This window comes from Mycteria americana, chromosome 7 (genome assembly GCF_035582795.1).
Source record: "Mycteria americana isolate JAX WOST 10 ecotype Jacksonville Zoo and Gardens chromosome 7, USCA_MyAme_1.0, whole genome shotgun sequence".
Lineage (NCBI taxonomy): Eukaryota > Metazoa > Chordata > Aves > Ciconiiformes > Ciconiidae > Mycteria > Mycteria americana.
Genome location: NC_134371.1, coordinates 515,905 through 540,491, shown reverse-complemented (window position 1 = coordinate 540,491; position 24,587 = coordinate 515,905). Strand labels below are relative to the sequence as shown.

General features: G+C 48.3%; 1 protein-coding gene across 21 annotated transcripts in view; it reads right to left on the bottom strand.

Moving 5' to 3' along the window:
* Window positions 1-1,887: 1,887 nt before the first annotated feature.
* LOC142412069 (uncharacterized) overlaps window positions 1,888-24,587 on the bottom strand; it is a 69,403-nt gene continuing 46,703 nt past the window's right edge. For 15 of the 21 annotated variants that reach the window (XM_075506677.1, XM_075506676.1, XM_075506679.1 and 12 more), the window contains 4 exons: window positions 8,098-8,248; window positions 6,953-7,941; window positions 6,551-6,720; window positions 1,888-5,344 (listed from right to left, as the gene is read on the bottom strand). In XM_075506677.1, the coding sequence (XP_075362792.1) occupies window positions 7,501-7,941; window positions 8,098-8,248 (592 nt within the window). In that variant the 3' untranslated portion in view covers window positions 1,888-5,344; window positions 6,551-6,720; window positions 6,953-7,500. Of the gene's footprint in view, window positions 5,345-6,550; window positions 6,721-6,952; window positions 8,249-24,587 lie in introns of all 21 variants that reach the window. The other 6 variants (XM_075506683.1, XM_075506684.1, XM_075506689.1 and 3 more) reach the window with 6 other exon arrangements.

Here is a 24,587-nt window from a genome sequence, read left to right as displayed (position 1 = left end):
GCAGCCCCAGATAACTCACTTGCTTTGTTCCAGTGTCAGGAGCATGCAGTGGAAAGAGCTGAAACCCTGCAGAAAGGGCATGGCCGGACCCTGGCGTGAACACCGGTGGCCGGACAGCCAAGTGATCTCCTGTGTGCAAGGCAACTAAGGGCAGAAGGAAAGAAAAGACATGGGGGGAAACAGGATTTTTGTTATATTTTTGTTGTACTTGAGGGAAAAAAGAATTTGCCGTCTGGCTAAAAGAAAGCTAAGTACGATGTATTCTACAATTCCCACCTAACTCTATGAAACAACTTATATCGAGTGCTATCGATACCCCACATCTCTCCTATGTTACTTTCTTTTGAAGTTCAGAGCCAAAAAGCTACTTTGAGTTGGCTACATTTATTTGCCCTTTCCTTCCCTTGAAGCAAACATAACCAGTAAAATTCCCTGGCGTATTTCTCTCCTTCCTGAAGTTTCTTTTTGCCCTCCTCCATATAATCAGACCCCTTTTCACACATGGGTGAACCTAGAAAGTCATTTAGAGTGGGAACCACATGAACCAGTTCAGTGAACATCAGGTAATTGTGCCTTAGAGGCCTTTTTGAAGGTCAAATATTTCTGGGTAATTTTTCCAGCTACTTTCTTTGTTAAATGAAAGCCCACTGAAACCGGGAAAAGAACAAGGTGGCTTTGTAAAAGTCTCTAACTCAGTGGCCCCGTGAATCCGCCTGCCCCATATCCCTGCATGATTTCCTTCTATGTTTTCTTTCCAAGACCCCCGTCTTCACAAGTCACCTGCCCGTGCAAAATTTGTATCACAGAATCACAGAATCATATAGGTTGGAAAAGACCTTTAAGATCATCGAGTCCAACCATAAATCGTTCACTGTTGTATCGTTCACTGTTGCCCTGAGAACGGCTGAGGTTTTCACTTTCACTTCCCAATACATTCTCACACTTCTAAGTCACTTCCAAGCTTTTGCAAAAAAAAGGCTTACTTTACGTTTGCATCATGATACGAAAAGCAATCTAAAAATCATCCCTGAAACACACAGACAGACACCCACGCACAGACAGACACCCAGGGCGCTTGTGAACCTGGCAGTCTGTGGTTGCTTTCTGTGCGATTTCTCCAGCGTGGAGCGTTATAGGCGAGTTCACGCTGCGGCTTCTCCTTCCAGGCATTATAAGTTTGGGTGTTACCACTAATAAACCAATAAACTTGGTGATAATAAATAAGAAATTAAAACATTGATTTAAATTAACTGACAAGTGTTACAGCCACAAGATGGTCACATGATCCCAACTCTCATACAAAACTAGACAAAGAACATCAAACAAAATTAACGAAACTTCATGTTCTTCTTTAATATGTGCACTTTCAACTACAGAAGTAAATAAATTTGTTTTATACTAAGAATGGAAGCACAGAGGAACTTTGCGAAATAAAATTTCTATTTAGGAGAGATTTTAATTTAATAAACTGGACTTGTTTTCTGAAAAACAACTTGTAATCGAGAACAGAACAATGCCACTTAGGCTGTAAATTCATCAAAGTAAAGGCTTTTTTAAATTGCAGAACTTAGCACGACAAGGCCCTGGTTTGTCCTCTTAGGAATGCAACACCAATAAATAACAACGCGGTGAGTTCCCAATCCCAAATTCTTTACTGTTGCTCCAGACACTGCAAAGGTTATGCAGAGTTTGCACTGCACAGGATTCCTTTCCTGCACATAACTGTGGATGTGCAAAGTATTTCCAGGCTCTGGACAACAATCATTACACAGACCCAAATATAGTGGCGGTCGTGGTCAGATATACGTGCAGAGATGCACGCGGATGGGCAGGTATATGCCGGAACGGGCTCATTTTTATTAAGGAAAACATGAATACTGGCAAATATATTTGAGAAAGTAATTTTAATGCAACGCAAGTGCATTCACTGCTGCTCCCCAGTACAGCTGCAGAGGGGAGCACTTTGGCTGCTGCAGGTCGCCCCAGAAGAGGAGAGCCGAGCTCTGCGCCCTGCACCAGGCAGCACTCGCTGAGAGCTGAGCTCCGCTTTCCATCGTGCGCGGGCACAAAGCCTTCTTCCCCGTGGGCTCCAACCCCCGTGGGCTCTGGGTGGGGACGTGGGACCGTCCACCTGATCCTCCCCACCGCTCCTCCGGAAAGGCGACAGGCAAGCCTCCCACCTCCGCCGTGTCTGCTGCTACGGGGGGTCCACGTCCTCCTGGGGAGGAAAGCCTTGCCCCGCTCAGCCCCAGTCACTGCTTCGGACTCGCTGTCCCCAGCGTGGTGGTCTGCTCCAGCCAGAGAGGTAAAACTGTGTTTAAAATACATAAATGCCAGAAAAACTCCGTACCCCATTTAAAGATTTAGTTCAGACTTCTGTGCCATACTGCTCGGGAGAGGAAGGAGAGCTTTTGCAAGAATTAACGAAAAAGAAGCTGCAAAATGCCCTCACAAGCTAGTACAGGAAAGGAAAGCAGTCACTGCCTCAGCACAGCGTCTGGGTTAGGCCGGGCGATGCTGGGCTCTCGGGGCTGTAAGCGCTGTTTGCCTCATTGACGGATCCCACAAAGGCCTTCGAAAGCTTTATCCTAAAGGAATGCAGCGTCCAGCAAGGACTGATAGCGATCGGAGCGACGAAGTCCCGGCAGGCATGTGCTTCCAGGCAACGACGGGAGTTAACTGCATGCTGGGAACACGTCCCTCATCAGCACAGCACGGGCAGAGCACGGCAAGGTGACAGATACTGTTGGCTTAGAGAGAGAACACGAAAGAGCAGATTCAAGCTTAGAAGAAACCTGCTTTTCAGTGGCAACATGCTATTGCCTGAGAATTAAACTACTCGTTTCACTGCGTTCTCTTTGGGGATGCTGCTGAGGGACCTCTGAAGAACAAGGAGCGCCGACAGCTCTCCTGTCTGTGTACTCCAGATGACTAATGCTGGCTATGTATCTACGTGGCTAAGTGCCGAACAAAAGTTACTTGTTGCCATCCACATCTACTGTTGCTGCTCTTCCTGGGTGCAGAGTCGTTAAGGCATCTTACCAGTCGTACTGGGCAAAGTAGTCATCTGCCACGCACCTGATCAAACCTAGAAAACCAGCATTTATTCACTACCGTTGCTCCAGATCTGGGTTGAAAGTAAAACTCATTGGTTTTCAGGGCATTCAGATGCTTGTTAGATGTATTTGTTGCTTTTGGAGTAGCTGTCAGAGGCAAAATGACTGGAAAAGCTCAAGGATGCCCTTTGGGGGCATGTACTAAATAAGAGCAAATCAAGATAAAGTGAAGCAGTGCACTGCTCCTTCCTCCTCCTGCCTACGGCCCTGGGCTACTAAGATCTGTTGATTATTTCTAGAGCTTCCACAAAAAGTAACTTTTGCAAGCTGTCGTTATCGCACAAGGATCTGCACCTCTACTAGGAAAACGTTGCACAAATCGAGATGATGAAAGTGACCCCTCCATATCGAGCTCTTCTGGAGAACACAGACTGCCTCAGGCTTTAGACGCTGTCGAAGACATACGGACATAAAACTTGTCTGAGGTTCATCCAGCCCAACAGTGCCTCCAATAGCTGTCATTATCAGCTCCTCAGGGGAAGGCAACTGAAGTACTCGGGGCTGACTGTATCACTTCAACCACATTCTTGCAGACTGTTTCAAAGATTTCCAGTAGAGGCATCAGACCTCAAAAACATTTCCAGTCTTCTGGAAAGTATTTGCTATTCGCAACATTTTGCAGCCCATAAAGGAACAGAAACAATAATTACACAAATGCAGTTCCCAAGAGGTTGTTTGGTAAAAAGCTTGACGTTAATTAGCAGATCAATGGATTACCTCTGAAGCCTTTCAAAAGCCTTAGCTGCGTCTGCCGACTTCCATTTCTCAGCCATCAGTGCTGGCTTACACAGCAAGATCCACGCCACAGTTAGCCGAGGAGTGCCAGTTTCACGTTCTTCTAGAACTCTTGAGCAGAAAACCCCTAGTTTTGGAGGTTTGTTATTCAACTTACTGATTTGCTGCTCCTTGGCTGACAGCTGAAGGGGAGACGGGTCCCCCTGCTCAGCCAGTAAAGCGTGGTTCTCCTGAGAGAAGGTCCTCCCCAAATGTCTCCACAGCAGGCGCAGACACCGGGATTCGTGGCATTCAGAGCTGTGCCTCCCCTCCTGCTCCTTTTGCACTGCAGCCGTCAGCTGGGCTGCTCGGTGGCACACGTGGCTAAGCCGCTCCCTGGCCGTGCGCTGGTTACAGCAGCGAGCATCAGCCCAAAGACAACTTCTGAGAAACCCCATGTGAGACATTTAAGGACCATGACTTAATTAGGTAACTTTCATAGACACAAAAATTTGCATAATGCCGCAGATACCAACCATCTTGCCCCAGCAATAGTCACAGCAAGACACGCTACTGCCACTGCACAAAACCTGCCAGCCACAAAGTTGTGCAGTTTACGTCGGCTGGGAAGATCTGGGGGTGCCAAAAGAGATGGTGGATGAGCTAGAACTGCTGGGCTCCATAAAGGGGCTGCAGATGAGAGAGCCTGAGACAGAATGAGACGTTTTCAGGGTATTTTTGTCAACAGGAAGGGGACCAGGTGCTCCTGGGCTGGGGGAGTGCTGACGATATTTGGCTGTTGGCAGTAGGAGGGCAGCTCGAGGAACGCTCACTAAACCAGACCCTCCTCATTTGTCATTGACAGTCGGCTTGCCACACAGTGCTGCAGCCAGCTTCCCTTCTCCCCTTGCTTTTGCTGCTGGCTCTGGCAGGGAGCACAGGCAAAACGGACGTTTGCAGGCTGCACAGCACCTTTTGCAGCTGCGGGAAGAATCACCAGCCCTCTCCTGCAGTGAGTGGGATGGGAAAACCCTGGCTGAGCTAGGTCCGTGTGAGACGGAGCGTCCCCCGAGTGACGTAACCCACGAGGCAGCACGCTTGCCAGCTGTGAATAGTGCCCTGCTTGGCTATGGCCACAAGCTGTGGGCAGAAGAAATCACCCAGCCGTGCACCGCATCCCGCTCAGTGTCACTCACAGCATTATCGTGCACTTGTACCATTCCACAGAAATACATGTTCTTTAAGAAATAAGAAAAAGTGTGTTCATTGTAATTATTTCTAATATTATAACTGTCTATCACATGCACACACCCACAGTTTTCTCTACTGAAGTGCAAACGCAACATCTTTTAATCAGTGCTTTCTGCATGGTTAAAAAACTGCTGTGTGACGTACCGTGCCCTCTTCCCTTCACGCCTGCTTTCATTTCCTGATGCAAGTCAAGATTCCCTCCAACTGCATTTATCTTGTACTTGTGTTTGGAATGAAATATTCCATAACATTCACATGGAGATCTATTTTGAGTAAATATGAAATTCTATAATTAGAAAAAAATAGAGACCAAACCATTTCGGTATTCTCAGACTACAAACATGTTGTTTGTCCCCATTAATAGCAGTCTAAAACTATAAAATAGATGGTATAACATTTGCAATGTTTATAGAACATATATATATATAGCATTTGTTAAAGACACATTGTCCTTCAAAATCAGCTACATTTAATAACTTTTGGTTACTGTGGGTATTCTCAAACTGCAGTAAATCACACGATTTGAAAAATGCAGGGAATAAAATAGTATCTGTGAGTATCAGCACTACCTGAAAGGGCATGGCATCTAGACACTAGATCTCAGCTTGTATCCATCCCTCCCACAAAGCATATTTATTTTGTACATTACTTAGCGGTTTGGGGTCAAAACGCAGCCCAAGCTGGAAGAGGTCTGGTGGCGTCTCTCCCAGGCTGCACAGGAGGTGAGCAAGCACCCTCGGGGCAACCCAGGGGCTGGGATGGGTTTGGCAGGCAGGGCAGGAGTCTGTATTTAGCAGGGGCGGACCTCTCCCTCTCCCTCTCCCTCTCCCTCTCCCTCTCCCTCTCCCTCTCCCTCTCCCTCTCCCTCTCCCTCTCCCTCTCCCTCTCCCTCTCCCTCTCCCTCTCCCTCTCCCTCTCCCCTCCCTCTGATGGCAACCCTGAACTGGCACTGGCAGGCAAGCATGTGTTCCCTGTATAAGTATGGATATCTCTAATGAATGATACACTGATTTCTTCTGCTGGGGCGGATGCCAGAGTTCTCTTCAGTATCAGCAACATTTCATTCATGATTTCAGCTGCTCCTTCATGGAAGGAGCACAAAGGAACAGGCTGCCTGAAGGCAGAGGGCTCCTGCAGGGAGGGCAGCAGCAGACCCCCCGGAATTACTGCTGACCAGAGAACCTGGCTCAGAGTGGAAAGAGAGAGTATTAATTAGGATTAAAGGGAAGTAACTGGCTTAGTATAATATGACAGCTGTGCCAAAGAGAATGCCACATTTTCTAGCTGCAATCCCTACTGTCAGATCTCTGTGTTATATTTTGGGTATTGGACAAATTGTGCTGGCTGCAGAATATTCTCTGTTACTGTAAGTCACTGGAGAGGGGCAGAATTTCTATATTTAGGCCACCAAGTCCCCCATGTTAATCCTTACTCCCTCTTTGTTTTAGTACTCTGTTTTCTATTTTTACCTCGCATATTCTGCAGCAGGTCTGGATGCCTGAAGAAGTCAGGGTGTCCTCTCCCCAGAATAATTAATGGCCATGCCTGTAGTTTGTTTTCCATTTACTTCTTTCTTCCCATGTGTGGGTTTTCTGATAATACAGAATGTAAAAAATACTCCAATCAGAAAACAGCAGACCTGAAACTGAAAGCAAATATGGAAAGCAAACGATAAATCAAGCAGCAGTAGTAGAAAAGAAGGAAAGGGGTAACACTTGTAGGGCAGTTTTGCCTAGAATTTCAGTCACAGCTGTGCTTATTTAAGATTATGAAGGTACATTTGAAAAAGAAAGCAAAGGATTTGTGGATGACGATGCAAATCATAACAGCACAGTTGCCAGACTGAGACAGGAGCAATACTCGCTGCGTACCTTTGTCCTCCATCAGCCAGGCTCTCTGCCGCACTCGCAGCCAACAGCACCACGTTCAGCCAGGAGAATGGCTCACTCCGTAAAAAGGGTGGTAAAAACTGGCACCACATAAATAAGACAGTCATATACTTATCATTGTAAGCCAGGGTTATTTCTGAACATCTGATCTCGACATGATTTGAAACATGGGCTAAACCAGTGATATTAATTGGCATTTTCCATTAATGTGACCTTCAGGAGCTTTGGTTTGCATTATTCATCAATCTGAGCAGAAGTCCACAGGACCACCTCGAGGTGCTTTCCTTCTGACGGGACTGAGCCTGGCTGGCCGCCTCCTCCCCGGAGCGACGGAGCAGCTCCGGTGCACTCGGGGAAGGGATCGAGGCTGCCGCAGGACACGGGGTGCTTCGCTCTGGCTCTGCATGTTGCTGCTGGACCACTCCTGCCCTGGGCCTGACCATTCACCCTGCCTCCTCCAGTTCTCCTCAGAAGGAACCCGATCTGGACAGAACATTTTTCATTTCCTCCAGCTTTCCTGGTTTGTGAACTCAGACACAGCGGCAATGTGCATGCCGCTCGCCTCTGCCATCCTTGAGAGCGCAGGCAGCGCCAGGAAGATTTCCTTCTGTTGGTCCTGGTCCCTTGCTGCTTTCCATTGGGGTGGGAAAAGCAAGAAAAAGAGGTGAAGTCAGAGGAAGAACAGCTGTGAGAGTGGTCCCGGAGCCATCTCCCCGCCCAGACAGTGCAGTGGTCTGCATTGTTCCCCCACCTTGTCCGGCACTGTCCTGGGAAGCTCCTCCAACAGCATCTTGTGGGCAGGTTTGCACTGAAGACCAGGAGCAGGCAGCTGCTGGCCCCCCGGGAGCTGCCTGCTGTGCAGGGACGCCAGTATGGCATGGTATTTCATACACTGCCTTCCCTCGCCATCTCTTGTCTTCCCAGATGTTGCTGCTGGATGCACATTGCAGGAAAGGAAAGCCAGCAGAGCACTGTGGAGGGAAAATGCCCGGGAGATTCAGTCCTTGCCAGCTGTGATCAGTCGTCTCAGAGCCCTTTCCCTGCAGGACACGCTTTGGAGCAAACTTTGAGTGGTTTCAAATAACACAGATCAAAGTGAATTCCCCACTAAAGAGAAATCCACTAACCAACACTGATGCTCTTCTCAAAGCAGGAAAGGTATGAAGAGGAGCGTAGGCAAGGAGAAGGGAAGAAATGTCTTTGGAAAAAAGCCTCAGGGCTGCTGACGATACGAAATGCACAACCTCGAACCTGGTCAGTGCACAAACAAACAGCGCTCTGCAAAGACAAAAAAAAAAGAGAGAAAAGGTTAAGCAGCATCTCTGAGCAGTGGTGGGGCCACCCTACCCCTACCAGTAACTGCCAGCAGCAGCGGGTAGGTAACTCCTGTTCTCATCCGTCTCGATAGACAAGAAAAGAAAAAAAGAGATGAGAAAAAATAAGGGAACAAGGCATTCTCCTGGGAGCGAGGAGCAGCAGTATAGGAGGCTTAGGACTACAGCACTTTCCTGGCAAAGGTATTTGGAGGTCCTGAGTGTTTTTAACTTCCACTGGGTTTGCTGGTTGTTGGTGACACAGCAACAGCGTGACAGCAACAACAGGTCGAAGCATGCTCCCTGTTTGTGGTAACTGAACTCAATCCTTTACAAAAGTTCCCCTGTGTAAAATTCAGCAGGGCGCTGTGGGTGTGAGCTCTTCCCTCCCAGCGCTGCAGGGACGGGGGCCCTCCCTGCCCGGCTGTGTCTATAGACAGATTTAGATGGACCTCTGTCATCTGCCTGCACAAGTCACGCATTCCTGCTGAGGATTTATTTTAGCCACCTGGCACTCCCTTCAGAGAGAAGTGAATTACTGCAGGGGCACGCACAGCGGGACAGGAGTACTGGACACCGGGATGCCCGCGTCCTTTTCAGCCGCCTCGCTCCCTGAGCTCGAATGGAGAGTGCAGGTGCCCCGGCTCGGCTCGGGGCTGAGCAGATCGCCACAGGGGATGTGCAGAACGACTCCAGCGGGAATCGGTACCAGACAAAACAAGGCAGCGAGGAGAGGTAGTGACATGCAGGATGGAAGGGGGATAATGCAGGGAGGGTGGGGGGAGAAATTATTTCAGAGCTGGAGCTAATTTTGTAGAATCTGGCTGTTAAACAAAGAACCGCAGTGTTTTTAAAATTCTGCTTATTGAATTAAGTCACTCTCCTGCCAACTGGATTACTTCAGCTGGCTGAACAATCTGACACCTCTTTTTAGAAAAGAATTTGCTAACATGACCAACTCAGTATGACGGCATACCTCACCATCCCCTTCACTGTGCTCTCGGGGAAAACCAGGCACTACAGCTGAAAACAAAGCCCTTTTATGGGAAACTTCTATAGAATGCAGAAAAGACTTCGAATAGAAATTAAAAGAAAACTCAAAGCATTTCTACTTTGGAGCCTAATAGAATCATTGGTACTTATAGTCTAGCACTTTTTATACATTTGCATTAATGTATAAAATGTGTGTTCTTTTGCATTAAAATTTAAAAATAAGAAATAATTTTATTATTACGTATTCATGGGTGCTTCTCCTTGGCTTCTGAGAATGTTCTCCATAGAAACACTCAAAATCAGGCTCTGAAGTCGGGTGAATGGCCTCCCTTCGCCCTCTGCGTCGGCGCGTACCGCGCTGCCAGCAGGGCTGGATGTTCGTCGTGTTATTTGTACCGCAGCACTCACAGAGCTGAACCGAGGTCGGGTCTTTATGGTGCTGGGCGGGATTTTTACACCCTCAGAGGCAGTCCTTGACCCAAACAAGTCTGCTCAGGAGAAGGGAAGTTTGTCTATGTCTGCTTTATATAAGGGAGCAGATGCAGAAAGATTATCCATGCTACCTAAGTGAGATTGCTGGAAAGCTTTTTTTGGATGCCAAAGCAGTGGCTTAACCTGAAGATACACGTCTGCTAAAAGGAAACAGATAGCTACTAAACTTCACCTTTTCTTAACTTCTTTACTGTTACAGCTGAATTACTGCGCAGCCTGAACACCTGATACAAGTCATTCCCTCCCAAGCCTCCCCTGCAAACACGCTTCAGCTCTCCTTACAGCCCAGAGTTGTGACGGGGACAAACGCGAACACACCGAGTTTTGGAAAGCTATGGGCACCCGCTGGCTGCTTCCGCGGTATCTCCAGGATATCGCGACTTCTTCTTCTTTACCTCCAAGACAGCTCTATCAGTCTCTGAGGCCTTTTCACTCCCCTGAAATGCAGTCCTGCCTTCTTGCCCACTGATTTCTTGCTCAGAAATAAAAGCAGGTGTTTTGCCCCAGCCAGTACTTTCAGTGTTAAAACACTTGGATGTCACAGGACAGTATTAAAAACAAAACAACACAGCTGGAAAAAGCTGGAACCCTCTGGGACAGAAATCCCAGCTCGATTTTTTGGGATGCCATTTGTGCGAGAGGTCGCTGTTCTGGAGAGTCCTTCAGTGGCATTTTTGGATCTCAGATGCATTGATGGAAATCATCAGACTTCATTAGATCAAAAGGTAACATCTCTCTCTGCCCACAGACAGACAGATCATAGCCTTTGGCCACAAGTTGTACCAATTACTGGTTCTTAAACTAAAACTAACTAGTCAATTGGCATAAAGCCTAGCATAGATGCATTTAGATCAGGTCATGATTTTAGTTTACAGTTATTCTCAGTGAGCATAATCTAATATTCCCAAGATAGCTCCGATTAACTCAGGGAAAGATTTGATGGGGATTGTGAACCAGCTTAGCGAAATCAATTTACAAAACATGTCTTCGGTTAAACCGGTTCAACTTCGCATAGTTCTTTAAATAACACTCCTTTTTATGGCTATTCTTCATCTGAAAATGGGCCTGGTGCAATGCAGCGTGCTTTACTCGCCCCTTTTCTTTCCAACACTTGCTCAAAGTGTGAGCTGGAAGAACAGAGACATTTCCTTATCTTCCTTTCACTCCTGGAAAGCTGGATCCCTGAATTCCCCCCAGACACCACTTTGGTTTCTTGCCTCAGGTGCAGAGGAAAGCAGAGCTGAGAATGGCGTCCTCCTGTATGGCCGGCCCAAGGACCCGCCAAACCCACAATATGCCCAGATCGGGAGAGAGAGCAGAGGCTTTGGGGACCCCACGGCTTCATGGTTCCTGTGCTCGTGCGCTGCCAGCCCTTTGTGACCTGCCGCTGCCGACCTCTCCTGGAGATGGGACCCTTCCCAGGAACTCCCCCGGTTCTCCAGGGGCCGACGGCACCTTCCCCCATTTCCTGCGCCGGGGACGAGCCGTGCGTTGCAGCAGCGCAGTGCATCCGGACGGCAGCCGTACCGCCAGCTGTTTGTCCAAAGGCCGCTCACACTCACTGACCTCGACGTGTTACGGACCAGGCGCTGCGTGAGGACACCGGTCCCCGTAGGGCTCCTGCAGAGCGCCTGCGACACCAGCCACGTCTGGGTGCCACGTCCGGAGGAGACGCAGGCGTCCTCTCACTTGTGCTGCAGCCTTAGTGCAAAGGAAGCCCAGGTACAGGGTCGCGCCAGCGAGCCCAAGGGCCCATGTGCAGTGCTCACGTGCAGCCAAAGGCTCCACCGACACCACGGCAAACACCGGAGTGCTGGAAAGCACCTCAACGTCGTCCTCCTGCGCTGTGAAACCTGGAGCCTTCAGATGTCGGTTCGTCACCTGCTGTAACGTGCTGGTCACAAGGTACACTACAGTGCTCCGGGCACCTTCTTTAATACCGTAATTTGAACATATTTGCTTTTCCACTTAATACAGACAACTGTTGTTTCAGTGTCCCCTCAGGACAATATGTTCTCCAGAGAAAGGCCCAGGGACAAAGAGCATCTTTTGAAGGCTCTCATTACTTTGCGCCATATTTCTCATACCTGATAAGCCTATCTGTGAAATTCCGAAAAGAGATGGCTATCTCCTCTTACACAAATGACTTGGGCTAACGTTACTTTGATACAAACCTTCTGTGATACATTTCTGTAAGCAAAGAACTCCTTAAGTGCTACCCTTGAGGAAATACTAGCATAATGTTTCACATCTGTCTCATTTTGACTCTAATGAAGACTATTTTTTGTACCAGCTCTGCCCTTATATCATTACAGTGTGCTTTTTTCTTTCAGTAAGCAGTTACAATTCTCTTTACTAGTTACTGCAGTTGCCGCTTCAAATGCATTTCTCTTCAGAATCAGCAAAGCACCAAGGATATTTTACATGAAAGAAACATTTATGTGATTTTGGCAAACAGTACAAAAGGCATTTTGTGAATTTTTTGATTTGTCTAAGTCCTGTATATTTTTATTTCTTGATAATACTCCAGAGTATATGAGAAATTAACAACTGTGCCTTGGAAACTGTAGTAGCCCTCGCAGGCTGGACCCTAGGTCAAGGCCCGTAGCCTTAGGCTATCAGTCAGCACCACTGACCCGGTACTGAACCATACTCCCGCCGCCACAGAACATTAATTCTGACTTATCCATGAGAATGGACAATCTTCCAATGACAGAACAGTCTGAAATTGGTGATCTTGGCCAGGCGGGTTCTAACTAGGTGAGAGTCGAGTCCTGTTAAAGGTCTTGCAAGCACAAACGAACGAGGCAGCCATTCTTCCTACATATGCAAGGTCCGTAACGGAGGTGGTGGCCAAGCAGGCTGGCTCGGTCTGCGGTGTCTGCAGTCAGTAATGAAAAGGCTCCCGCAGGAGCAAAGCCCGTCTGCCGCACCGTGGACCTCCCAGCGGGGCTGGGACGCACCTTCAGCCTCTCACAGGCTTTTTTGCACAGAGAGGATCGATCTGGCGTGGAAGGGACCCGAGCAGATGGTCTCCATAGGCTCACGTCCCGGGGCAGCTTTGCCTCTGGGGCTCGCAGGCTTGCGTAACCGCGCCTGGCGTGTCAGAGCATCACCGCTGCACCCGCAGCTACTGACCTCTCACGCAGTCTGCCAGCAGGACGCTGCACGCCGTGCTGGTGGCTGCGCCGGGGACGGCCTTTGCAGAGCAGTGTAGCGCAGAGCAGAACCAGCAACAGGTTTCTTTGTCTACTGCATTCACTAGACTTATTTCACTGGCTGTTGTGGTCTTCAGCCTTTTTTTTAACAAGCAGATGGAAATGCACATTAAAGGGCAAAAGAGAAAGAACTCCATGGCGTTGCCAGAAAAGATCTATACTTTTCCACAAAACATGTATTAGACCAGTCTAGGCTAAGCTTATCATAACTCTTAGATCTCTGCATGTTGCTCATTCCAATGCAGAATCAAGGGCTAACCACAGTAGAGAGAGAAATAGCTGAGGACACAAAACGCAAGAAGAATTTTAAGCATTTACCACTAAAATACAGTATATATTAAAAATGCTGTCAGTGTTTACTGCTAAAGTCAAGAGCATCTCTGGATTTAGGCTTTGTTCTATATTTCATGCTGAGTTCAACAATAAATATTCAATCACAAGAATTTAATTTGAAAGTTCAGAAATTTTTAAGGCCCCTCAAAAAGAGTTTAAAATGACTCCCTAAAGCAAAGTGCCTTTCACAACATACAGAAGGCAGCAAGGTTATTATTGCAAATCATGGACTCACAGCGTAACTGCAAAGCCTGTTGCACAGGGTACTGCCTCTTAAGAAGTGGTTTATGAAAGAATGAATCCATTAAGAAACTTAGGTCGAGGGTTTGATGTGGAGCCACCCCTGGCTATTCTCACCCACTCTGGGCCAAGCCCAGCACACACCAAGCTCTAGCGCACGAGAGACACAGATTCTCCAGCCCGTGGCAGGACTTCACCATCAAAAGGGCGCAGGGCTCAGGCTCACCCAGAGGCTTTATGTGGTGACACCCAGCAGGACTAGAGACTGCTCCACCTGCGGGGACAGCTGGTCTGCTTCTGAAGCGCTTCCCAAGCCCTGGACGGGGAAATTGTTTGAGTTCAGCAGTTCATGCAGTACTGTCGTCATCAGTTCTGCTCATTAATTAGTGCTCCCAAGCCCGAGAACACAGTTGTGCTTCACTTCCAGGTGGGCCACAGAGAGCAGGCACCACTGCGGGTGGGACGTGGGTCCTGCACAAGGGGGACACAGGCACTGCTGTGGGTGGGACATGGGCACTGCTGCGGGTGGGACGTGGGTCCTGCACAAGGGGGACACGGGCACCGCTGCGGGTGGGACGCAGGCACGGTGGCCGGCTCCGCTCTCTGGGACCCTGCGGGGGCACGCACAGCCTTCCAGGACAGGTCTCTCTGTGCCAGGTGAAAAGCCTTGCACAAAGGGATCCTTCACAAATTGGCCTTGTCTCCTGTTTTGTTTATTTATAAAACTGGTCTGAAATGCTGGGGAGCAGGAGAAGGAACAAGTTTGGGGTTTCTTTCCCCCTTGTTTAAGAAGTATTTGAGGAATGTTAAGTCTGCCTTGATTTGCTAGAGGGTCTCTTGGGGCCTGCAAGGATGTTACTTTTCCCATTGCTTCCTCAGTAATTGTACAGACTTTCAGGACCGGAATGTCTCATCTAGAATACAAAACAGCAAAACCCCATACTCTCCTGCAGTAGTTAAACCTGTTCTTCTTTATTTATCACAGCAATATCCCTCAGAATCAAGAAGCCCAACTCCTTCCTCCCCTCCCGGCAAAGTTCGCGCCGCACCAGCGAACGCTCACGACCCGTGACAGCCGGGCAGCTGCACCGCTAACCACCCGCACCGCTGACCGCCCGCCAAGGGGCCCGGCGAAGCCAGCCACGAAGGGCTGGAAGTGAGTCTTTCAGAAATGCTGCCAGTCAGAAAGATCAGTAAATCTCTCTCACAGGTTTGCAAAACCCCTGAAAATGCAAGCGCAGGTTGCCAACTGAAAAGAGAGGAGATAGGAAACACATTAAACTATTCAAAGTGAGGAATAAAATAAAATTATTCTAATGAGGAACACTTGCATTTTAAAAAACTGACACATATGTTACCAGTCAGAAAGGCTGCTGTCTCTTCCAGAACGTACTGCTTCTGACAAGACCTTAACTTGTTGGCTGGTATCACCACTAACACCTGAGACAGCAAACAGCAGCTAATCCTTACACTGTTTCTGTGCTAATGACTGAACCAAGGTAACTGGAGTCCCTGGCAAGCTTCCCATTTAATTCCATTAACTCCAGCCAGGCCTGCGGTGATTGCACCAGTCAGTATAAGAGAAAGCCAGAAGCCAGATCCCTGGATTCAGATGTTAGAAACCAAGGAAGTCTCCACCGTAGCTTTCTGGTACGGTCACCGGCAGTCTACCCTGCTGTTACTGAGCGACCCGGCATCCTCAACAGTTTCTACAAAACGGTGTGGAAAAACGTCATTTTTTTCTGAAAATGCTCATCTTTTTGCAGAGAAAATGGAAGCGATTTATTTCATTGTGTATTTTTTGTATTTATTCTGAAACGCTCTGTTATGTGTCAGTTGAAGCAAACGTTACGCTGCATCTCCGTGCTCGTACGCCGTGCGAGAGCTGCGGAGCCTCCCGGAAGATCATGTTTCCCCTAATGCAACGCAGATGTCCCAGTGGCCAGGCTGCTCAGCGCACCCTGGGAGCTGCTGACCTCTCCCTGGGGACCCTGACACTTGGAGAGATTTAGGTTCCTGAGGTATTAGCTGAAAAATGCAGCTTAACGGGGAAAAGACTTCAAGTGGAAATTGACTTTGAAGCCGGTTCAACAAACTGAACACTATTGAGTCTGGGAATGTCGAAATGTTTCACTTAAATAAAAAGACATTCCTGACTCGTTTGGAGTTTCATTCCCACAAAAAAAAAAAATTAAATTTTCTTTGTTTTTGAGATGAAAACGAATGGACTCTACATAAATTTCGCATCAGCCAGATACTTGGCTTCATTCATCTCTGATTTCATTTCAAGGTAATTTCTTCAGAACACAAACAACAGAAAATCTAAACAGTGTCCAATCTACAGTTAGAGCCCCGAGGGGGTACAACACCAGGTCTCTCCCTCCCCAAACTCACAACACATCTGATTCCACTAACACCATTAGCTGCTTTTTGCAAACAACTGTGAAGAGGAGGAGGAAACCTGACGCTGCTGCCGGTGTTTGTACAGATGCGGCTCTCCAGCACGGCTGGGCAGCAGCACCAGACCCAGGAGAATGCGAGGCCCGCTCCGAGGAATGTGCGAAGACATCGGTGCAGACCTTTGTGAACCCTTGCAAGCCCTGCCAGAAAGCACTGAAGGCTGTTCAGCTGGTGGGACAGCTTGGCTGGTGGGACATTCTCGACGGCAGCTGTGAGGGGAGGGTGCCCTGTGCTGCACGAGGACTTCTGTTACAACAGGCTGATCTACACCCAAGAAAGGAAACTGGCAGCCCCGTGGATCTTAACGATGCAAGAAAATTAATACGTTTGCCTGCAGAAAGCGAGTTGCCTTCGTAGCACCCTGCTAGCACAAATCAAATTCACAGTGCAGCTGTATTAGACAAAAAACCGCCGTTAATACAGACAGGGCCAACGATGGACAGCGATCCCACCAGGTCACTTCCGACGGCAGTGTATTTAGCAACCCAAGGCTGTGGGGCACGGCATACCATTGCTCAGCAGACGGAAACTCCTGCCCTTGGCGGGGCTCATCAGCGCTGCGGCTGCGTAGGGGCTGAACTCGGGGGCTGCTTTCGGCAGCTCCTCTCACAGAAATCTTGCCACACAGCGTGCTTGTAATACTTAAATGAAAACACGGTGATGTTTTTTGTCAAAGCGTTGACCATTCATTGACAACTAAACAGTTCAAGTGTAGAGAAACGTTAGGAAGGGTTTTGGTTTGGTACCTTAGAACTCTGATAAACATGAAAAATAAATTAACCGGGGAAAATTAAGCTGCAAGAACAATTGGTATATCCCCTCAGTTGATACAATTTCCAGGTCTGTGTGACAGTAAAAAAATACTTTCAAATATTTTCCTTTTACTTTTGAACACTCTTCTACTTTAAGCCCCAACAGGCTGCAACATATTTGCTCACTCACATTATTTAGTTAAGAAGTTTTGAAATAGAAAGAGATTTGCAGAGATGATTCCTTGGTGGTGCTTTTGAAGTGTTATTGTCTGGGATAACTGGTAAAATCCCTAGAAGTCTGTACACTGCCAACAGTGATAGAAAGTATATTTAAGGATGGGGGATTATCCGTTCCTTGACAGGGCTGTGCTACATACCACTAGCTGTCATACATAGTCTGCTGTCAGTTCCTAGCAGCCATTTTCTTTGAAGCTCAGTCCAGCACAAATAATGCTCAGATAGGCTTTTCTCCTGGAAAACAAAGCGTTCAAACCTTCAAAAGGAGCTGTAAGGACTCATCTGTGACCACCATCTTGGACATATCTCAGAAACAGCAGGAGCCAGTGGAGATTTTTGAAGCTTCAGAAATTTTGTTTTCTTGGTGCAAAACCTGTTATGGCATTCCTATCATCTTCTGGCCTGTGCATGCATCCTCCAGGATGGCTGAGAGTATAATGGGGAAGCCAAAACCAGCGTTAACAGTTAACGTGATGCTGTGCAAATTCACTGCTACCTGCAAATTCACTGGAGAATAACAATTCTCTGCAAATAAAGCTCAGCTGCTCTACATCAGCAACCACTCTTTGAAGTTAGAAAACCTATGCTGTGGGTCCAGCTCATTAACATTATGTACTATGTTTAAATAAACCTCTATGTTTTATGGAAGTTTTTCCCATCCCATGGCTCCGAGGGATGGAGGTGCTGAGCGCTCCTGGCAGGGATGCTGGGCACTTGCCTCCCACGCGCTCCCATCTACATGTTCAGTATCTTCCAGAAAAGAATAAACCTCCCCACTGCGCTCTAAAACCCAGCCGCCTCCAGGTGTTTTCTAGAGGGCCCAGGTCACCCTGCCAGGCACCACTTTTATGCTAGTTTAAGATCCATGAGGGATAACGCAGGGGAGACTACAGCCATGCGGAAACACCTGCAAGCAGATGCGACGCCACGAAGCCCAGGTACAGTTGAAATTCCCACCCTCGGCAGTGCCGACAGTTCCTTGCAGGCTGGGCTCGTGCGCTGCTGTGGCCGTGCCGCAATCCGGAGCAGGGCTGCATGGAGCAAAGCACGTTACACCCAGAAGAGGACCGAGCTGCGCTGGGACCATGCCAGCAGCAGGAGCGGGACAGAGCTGAACCTGCTGCCGTCCTTCGCTCTGACACTCTCCATCCCGGTGGGTCCCAGGGGACACACAGCGGAGACCTGCAAGCAGCTGCTGCCCGAGGGACACTTCTTGTCCCTCCTCACTGCTCACAGGTTCAGGGCCACAGCAGCGCATGTCTACGGCATCCTGAAATCAGCAGCCTCCATGTTTCAGATTTGTGAGTTAGTGAGCTCTAATGTAACTGCGTTAACCAAACTTTTGCCTTTATCTTTTGCCAAATGGGGGGTCAGCCGAGGTGAAATCGTGCCTGACCAGGGCTGGTGCCTGTGTGGGTCATGGTGGGGCAGCAGCGGGGCAATGGCAGGGTGGCAGTGGGGCAGCAGCAGGATGGCGGTAAAAAAAAGTGTAAAAAAAGTCAGGGCCTTTTAAAGCATTTCCAAATGCTGTCCTGATACTCCTGCTGGGCGTCAGGTTAGAGGAACTAGACAATCCGCTCAAAGCAGCTGCACAGCCATGTCTAAAACTGCATCACCTGCTTCGCAGACAGAGCTGACAATAGCATTAGCATGAAACTAAAATTAGAGGCTTAATTGAGCTCTGCAGTCACTGAAATTGATGACGGTTCAGCAATTCATATCCCTGATTTTTCCTGACTGAAATAATCATAAAATCAGATCCCATTCATGCTTCTCCCTGCTCCGTGAGGAAAAGCCTGGTAGCCTGGCACACCTCGCACACGGGGAGCCCGTCTGACACCTTTGCCAGGGCTCTTGCCATTCCCAGCAGTTCCTGTGGCAGGAACGGGCCTGGAAAGAGACTGTGTGTCTGCAGATCAGCATCGTTTTACAAAAATGGGATGGTATATCCAATGCCAGGGCATGGGAACCATCATTAACCATCACCAGTGCATGAATACAAACAAGACACAGTACATTAGAAACAGACAAATGAAAACACGTGCAGGATAATGACAGAAGATGAGGAGCGATAAGACAGAAAGAGAAGGAGAGCACTCAGGCTGTCAGTGACACGCTGAATCTCCAGTGCACTGGAGTTAAGAGGGACGTATTAGTGCTGAGTTTGCCTCATCATTTGAGATGGAAAAAGCTATCTGTTCATTTACTTGGGCCATTCAAAAATGAGAATTCGAGAATCGGAGAGAAGGACTAGGTTGCAGGATGCACACCCGTGAGCACACACATTAGGTGTGTGCTGGAAGAGCCCCATCAGCGGCCCTGCTGCCAAGGCTGAGGTGGGATTCCCACGCCAGGTCCTCTGCTCCGCGGGACAGCTAGCTCAGCGCTGCACATTCTTCCGCAAGCAGCAACTTGGTTCATATGCTAGCTCTAGAAGCGACTTTCTTTTTTTGCACTAATATTTCTGGGATGCAGTTCCGACCCACTGGAGTTGAGTGAAAATTGAAGAAAAATTTCAGATTTCTGTAGTTCTTGGATAATTTCATGCAATTAATTCTTCATGTGACAACAAAGAGTTAATTAATATATAGTCTGAAAGACAATCAGAATAGATTTACATTAGTATTGTCAGGACTACTTCCTTCCCAAGAAGTGGGTCATGCCTAGATCTAGGCAAGTTTCCTGTTCTGTTGCCACCGCCTTCTCGTGTGGTGTCCACAGCTGCAGGGAAAGAGAGCAGCAGGGACCTGACTGTGCGATGCAACTGCGTGGTGGCACTTGGTCCTACGTGCAGGTAAGTCTGGAAGTGATGTCAGGCTTGTGCTGCTGCTGCTCCTGGCAAAATAGAGAGATGCTAATATTAACAGGTTAGGAAGTGAAAGCATCTCCTGCTAAACACCAGAGCAGGGCGTCAGAGTGGGAAATAGGCCCAGCCTCTATGAGCATGTCTTGTAAATAAATCAGAAGATCTTTTAAGGTGTGCAACAAAATCTATTGAAAGGAACGTGAGCCTTTCCATTGACCTCACTAGGGTGCGTCACACATTTTAGGCAGAGGAAAATGCACCCTATTTAATTGGACATGTTATTTACAAGTCGAGGGGCTTGTTCTTTAAGACCCAGAATGAGAGACCTAACATATTGCCATAACAGCTGCAAAGTCATAGCACTGAAGAAGCAAGCAATTGCTCTGCTTCTATCTCAGAGAAAATGTGTTGAAGACCTGCTGTGAAGTATATGGCAGCATGAAGACTCTTGCAGGCTTTCCATGCACGTACTCTGTGTATGCCCTCCTGCCTGTGGCGTGCTCACCTGCAATTTGTGTGAGATTGCTACAGTTTATTTTTAGTTCTTTGTTCTGTACAACATTTGGAGTTTCTGATCCATAAATACATCTTCTCATGGTGGTACATTTGGAAAAGCCATGGGGTGCTCCCGCCTCTGCTCACACCTGAAGCCTCTGGTCGCTGACCAGCATTGAGCTTCCAAACTGGTTTGGAAGCTCTTCCGTTCTTTCCTCAGCATCTGGCTCGCTTTTGGTCTGGCCAGCAATTCTATTTGCACCCTCTGGTCCAGATGTTGCCCATGGCTCTTCGCAAGAATGTCCCAATTCCGCTGTGACCCATGTGGAAGGAAGGGGCATGGTACGAGACCTGTTCTTCACCTCAACTGTGATGAAGACCTGGGCATGGCTGGGTCCCTCTGGTGCTGCTCCTGCTCGATACTATGAGCAGCCCTGTATCTCAGTGCAATCACCACGAGCTCACTGCAGCTGGTCGGTCGTCTCTCCTCCTCCCTTCTTCCTACACTTGCTGCAGGCACGAAATGTTCCCAGGCTCCCACAGTCATCCCCTGGGGTATGCCAAGTCCATATGTTGCTGTCCCCTTTCACATGCGTTTCCAAAGAGCCAAAAAATTCACTCCTTGGAGATACACTTCTTTGTGCACAGGCCATCCAGCAGAATGAAGAAACCTAGCCAAGACGGCCACAAAAACATGTCGTTGCTTAGTAAGACTTCACTTGACATTCACAGATATCCCGCATATTATTTTGGGGTAAAGTAATATAACCAGCCCTATTTCCAATGTAACAGTCCTAACTTTTTTTTTTAAGTAAAACCTTTTTATATTCTTTTGCTTTAAAATTCTCAGTTTGCCAGGAATAGGAATGTCCCTCCATATTATACTACAGACATCTGTTCGTTCCACCTTTTTAATCAGCATTTAGGGCTACGATCAGAGGACTCTGACTTTATTCTAAAAATCATCCGTGTGTATTAGGAGCAATCAGGTGTCTGTATTAAACGCGTACAGTTTACGGCTGTCCTTGGCTACCTCAGGTAGCTAATGCTGTTGGAGACGTCTGCGCCGTCCCGGCCTCTGGCGGGGAACACGCCGTTTCGCTGCCGCTGCCGGCAGGCAGACTGGTGCAGGGGCCTGGACCTCTCCCGGTGCCCCGCTGCCCCTCCGCAGGCTGCGCGGGCCGGTCAGCCTCTGCGCCCAGCTCTTCAGCCGACGCCTCCGTCCCTGAGAAGAGCATCGTCAAATGGACTGAGGCTTTACTTAAAGCTGGCTGCAAAATACAGACCACTGATCAGCATGTATTCTAAACGCCAGACTTTTTTTGACTGATGCTCCCAACTGATGGGTAAGTTCATGTTTTAAGGTACCATCACATTTGTCAGTGTCACAAACGATCGCTGCTTTAAACATCATCAAAATATTTCCCTTCATTAAGTATCATCTGCAGAGTCCCCACATGCGGGAAGATGTGTGACACAACTCTCTAGGACACCAAGGCATAATCAGCGTAAAGAACTGCGCTTTGAATGAAAGCTTAGACTTTGGGCTGGAAACGTCGTCTCCTGAGCAGCAGCAATTGCAGCTCACGTCACAACATTCTCAACAACAACAGCTGAAGATCCCCGTTCCAGAAGTGACTGAACGTTATAATGCAAAGCTAAACACTGGTATTCATGGCTGTGACAGCCTCGTGGGGCTCATCTCCCTTCCTGACTCTTAATGTATATGAATTATCCTCCCAAATAGCTACTTTTCTATCAACAATATGCACAACATCTTTCCAAAGGCAAAGTGGAAATCCCTGCAAGTATTCCTGGTGCTACTTCCAGCCAGAAATAACAGTAATCTGATCCACGAGTGAATTCCATTTCTGTTGCTGAACTCCTTTGTACAAATATCTTTGCTTTGAAAAAGGTTTGGCAACAGTGCGACACAGGCTAATTTTACTTATAAGGTGTGAATCAAAGAAGACTTGCAAGTTTCTGAATCACAGAAAGGGAGCGTCTGTGGCCTCCCTTACCACTTCTGTCAAGAGAAAACGTCACAGTTCAGCTATTTTAGACACAACTTCAGACCTACTTGCCGCAGCCCTGCAGATCCCCACCTCCCGCCACCCTCATGCTCTCCCCGAGCACAGCAACGTGGCCAAGTCCAGAGTCTTGTCTCGGGACCTGGGAAACTTCCAGCCTTACTCAAACCCTTTGTTGTTAATGGGCTGCATTACCACAGGCAAAATTTAGTCTGCAGTGTTAGAGAGTTGAGTAAATTATTAGTTTGGGAGAATCCAGCAGATGCTTTGTGAGAGAAAGGGCGACCAAGGAAAGGGTGAGCTACTCTCCACGCTGCACAGCGCTGAAAGCCCTGGGAAGCTCAGGGACTAAGCTACAAACACTGCTGCAGCAGAAGCAAACTGCCAGGACTTGCCTATGGCCTGGCCCCGCTGTAATGTAAAGGAAGGCCTACGATGAATCAACGCCTTCTGCGCTCCTTTGCTGCTGACAGTGCTCCCATCCAAGGCAAGGCTGTTCTGAGGATGGGGACAGCTCTGCCGCACTGGCTGCAGCAGCCTCAGGGAACACGTACAGCCGTTCGGCTCCGCTTCCTCCAGTCCCAAAGTTTTCACAACTGCCAAGATGCCGTTCGTGGCCATGTTTAGTCAACAGCTCAGCTGCAGGGGTCACTGGCAAAACCCAAAACAATGGGAGTTTATTTCTGTCCAGGCTTCTGCAGTCCCCAGGAAAGAGGTGCTGCCACCCTGCAGGGTTCGCCAGGGTGCTGGGGCCAGAGCTGCTGTGAGCACTCCCCTAACATTTAGCTCTTCATTCACTGCTTACGACAGACTTGATCTCCTCCAGCCCTGCACGGACAACGCTGAGGGCTGGGAGGCTTTGAGTGTCTTCCCAGTACCACCACTCATCGCTCTCCAGCCTCTAACAGACCATCTCACTGCCCTGCCCCAGCTCACGGGTGACCACCACCGTATCTTCTTCTTAAAACAGGTCCTGAGGGTTTACAGATGACAGGCATGGTATAAAAAAATTAAACAGCATTGTTTGCAGGAGTGCAGGGTCCTCCATCTCCCAGCAGTGTGTGGGATCTGGCCATTGAATATACGGGTGAATTCTCTCATAAAAATCAGTATCAGGCATGCTTAATCTTGCTTAATTATTTTTGTAGACTGCCACTCTGCAGCCCAACGGTTCATCTTCTGCACAGCTCCATGGTAGATCACAGCCATTTGTCAAACCAAATTGTTCCCTGACAGTCTGCGGAGACATATATTTGCCATCTGCAATCTATTCCTCAGTTTCTGGCGCATATTTTCAGTGCTTTCTTTTGAAAGCTGTTTCAGATTTCCCTGGGCTTCTTCATAACCTCTACTAGCAAAGCCTCACACAGTTTAATTGTTGACAGCTGTGTCACGAGAAGTATTTTACGTTTCTTTTGTTGTTCCTCTTGCTGCAGACGTACGAGTTGCTACGTAAGGGCTGCTTGGCTGTGTAAAACGCACCAGGGTGTGGAAAGCAGACGATGTCTTCTGAGAGTGGGTTACTGGGCTGTTTAATTGTCTGTTACAGTTTCACAGAGATAGTTGCAGCTCCATACATTAAAACACTGACAAGTAAAAGGCATTTGAGCAGACAGGTGTGAAGCTCTGAAATTACAGATTATTGATAAGCAAGTATAGAGTTAATTAGTATAACGACTGTATGTAATGTGCTCAGAGAGCTATGCGCCATTTCACAAAGGAAAATCCAATGCTAGTAACACATTTGTCAGAGTTAGGAAAACTTGCAAAGTTATATTTTCCTGCTCAAGCTCCAAGGACGAGCAGGGTCCGTCTCCCTGACAAAGGCACCCGCCGCACGCTGCAGCACGCTGGCTGTGAACAAGCCAGCAGGCAGGCGGGTTATTAGGGGCAGGCCAAGCAAGGCTACGGGACCTCTGCTCGCACCTAACCGCAGCACAGAGAGAAGGAAGGGGCCACAGCTGTATTTCCAGCCCAGAGGCAGAAGAGCCTGGTACGAGCAGCGTCTGTGCCTCTCTGACCTAAAGCCCGACTGTGCCGGCGCTTGTGGTGTCCTTGATGCGCCCTGTATCCGCGGCAAGTCTCACTCCAAAGCAGTCAGACACATACCTAGATGCAAAAACCTCGGTATGTATAGCAAAGGCCAGCATTAATAAAACATTCAGGTCCTGGCCTCTGTGACTCTTGGGACGCTCAACACCCTCTACCCACACATTTCACTCAGTACAGTGCCACATGAGGAGTACTA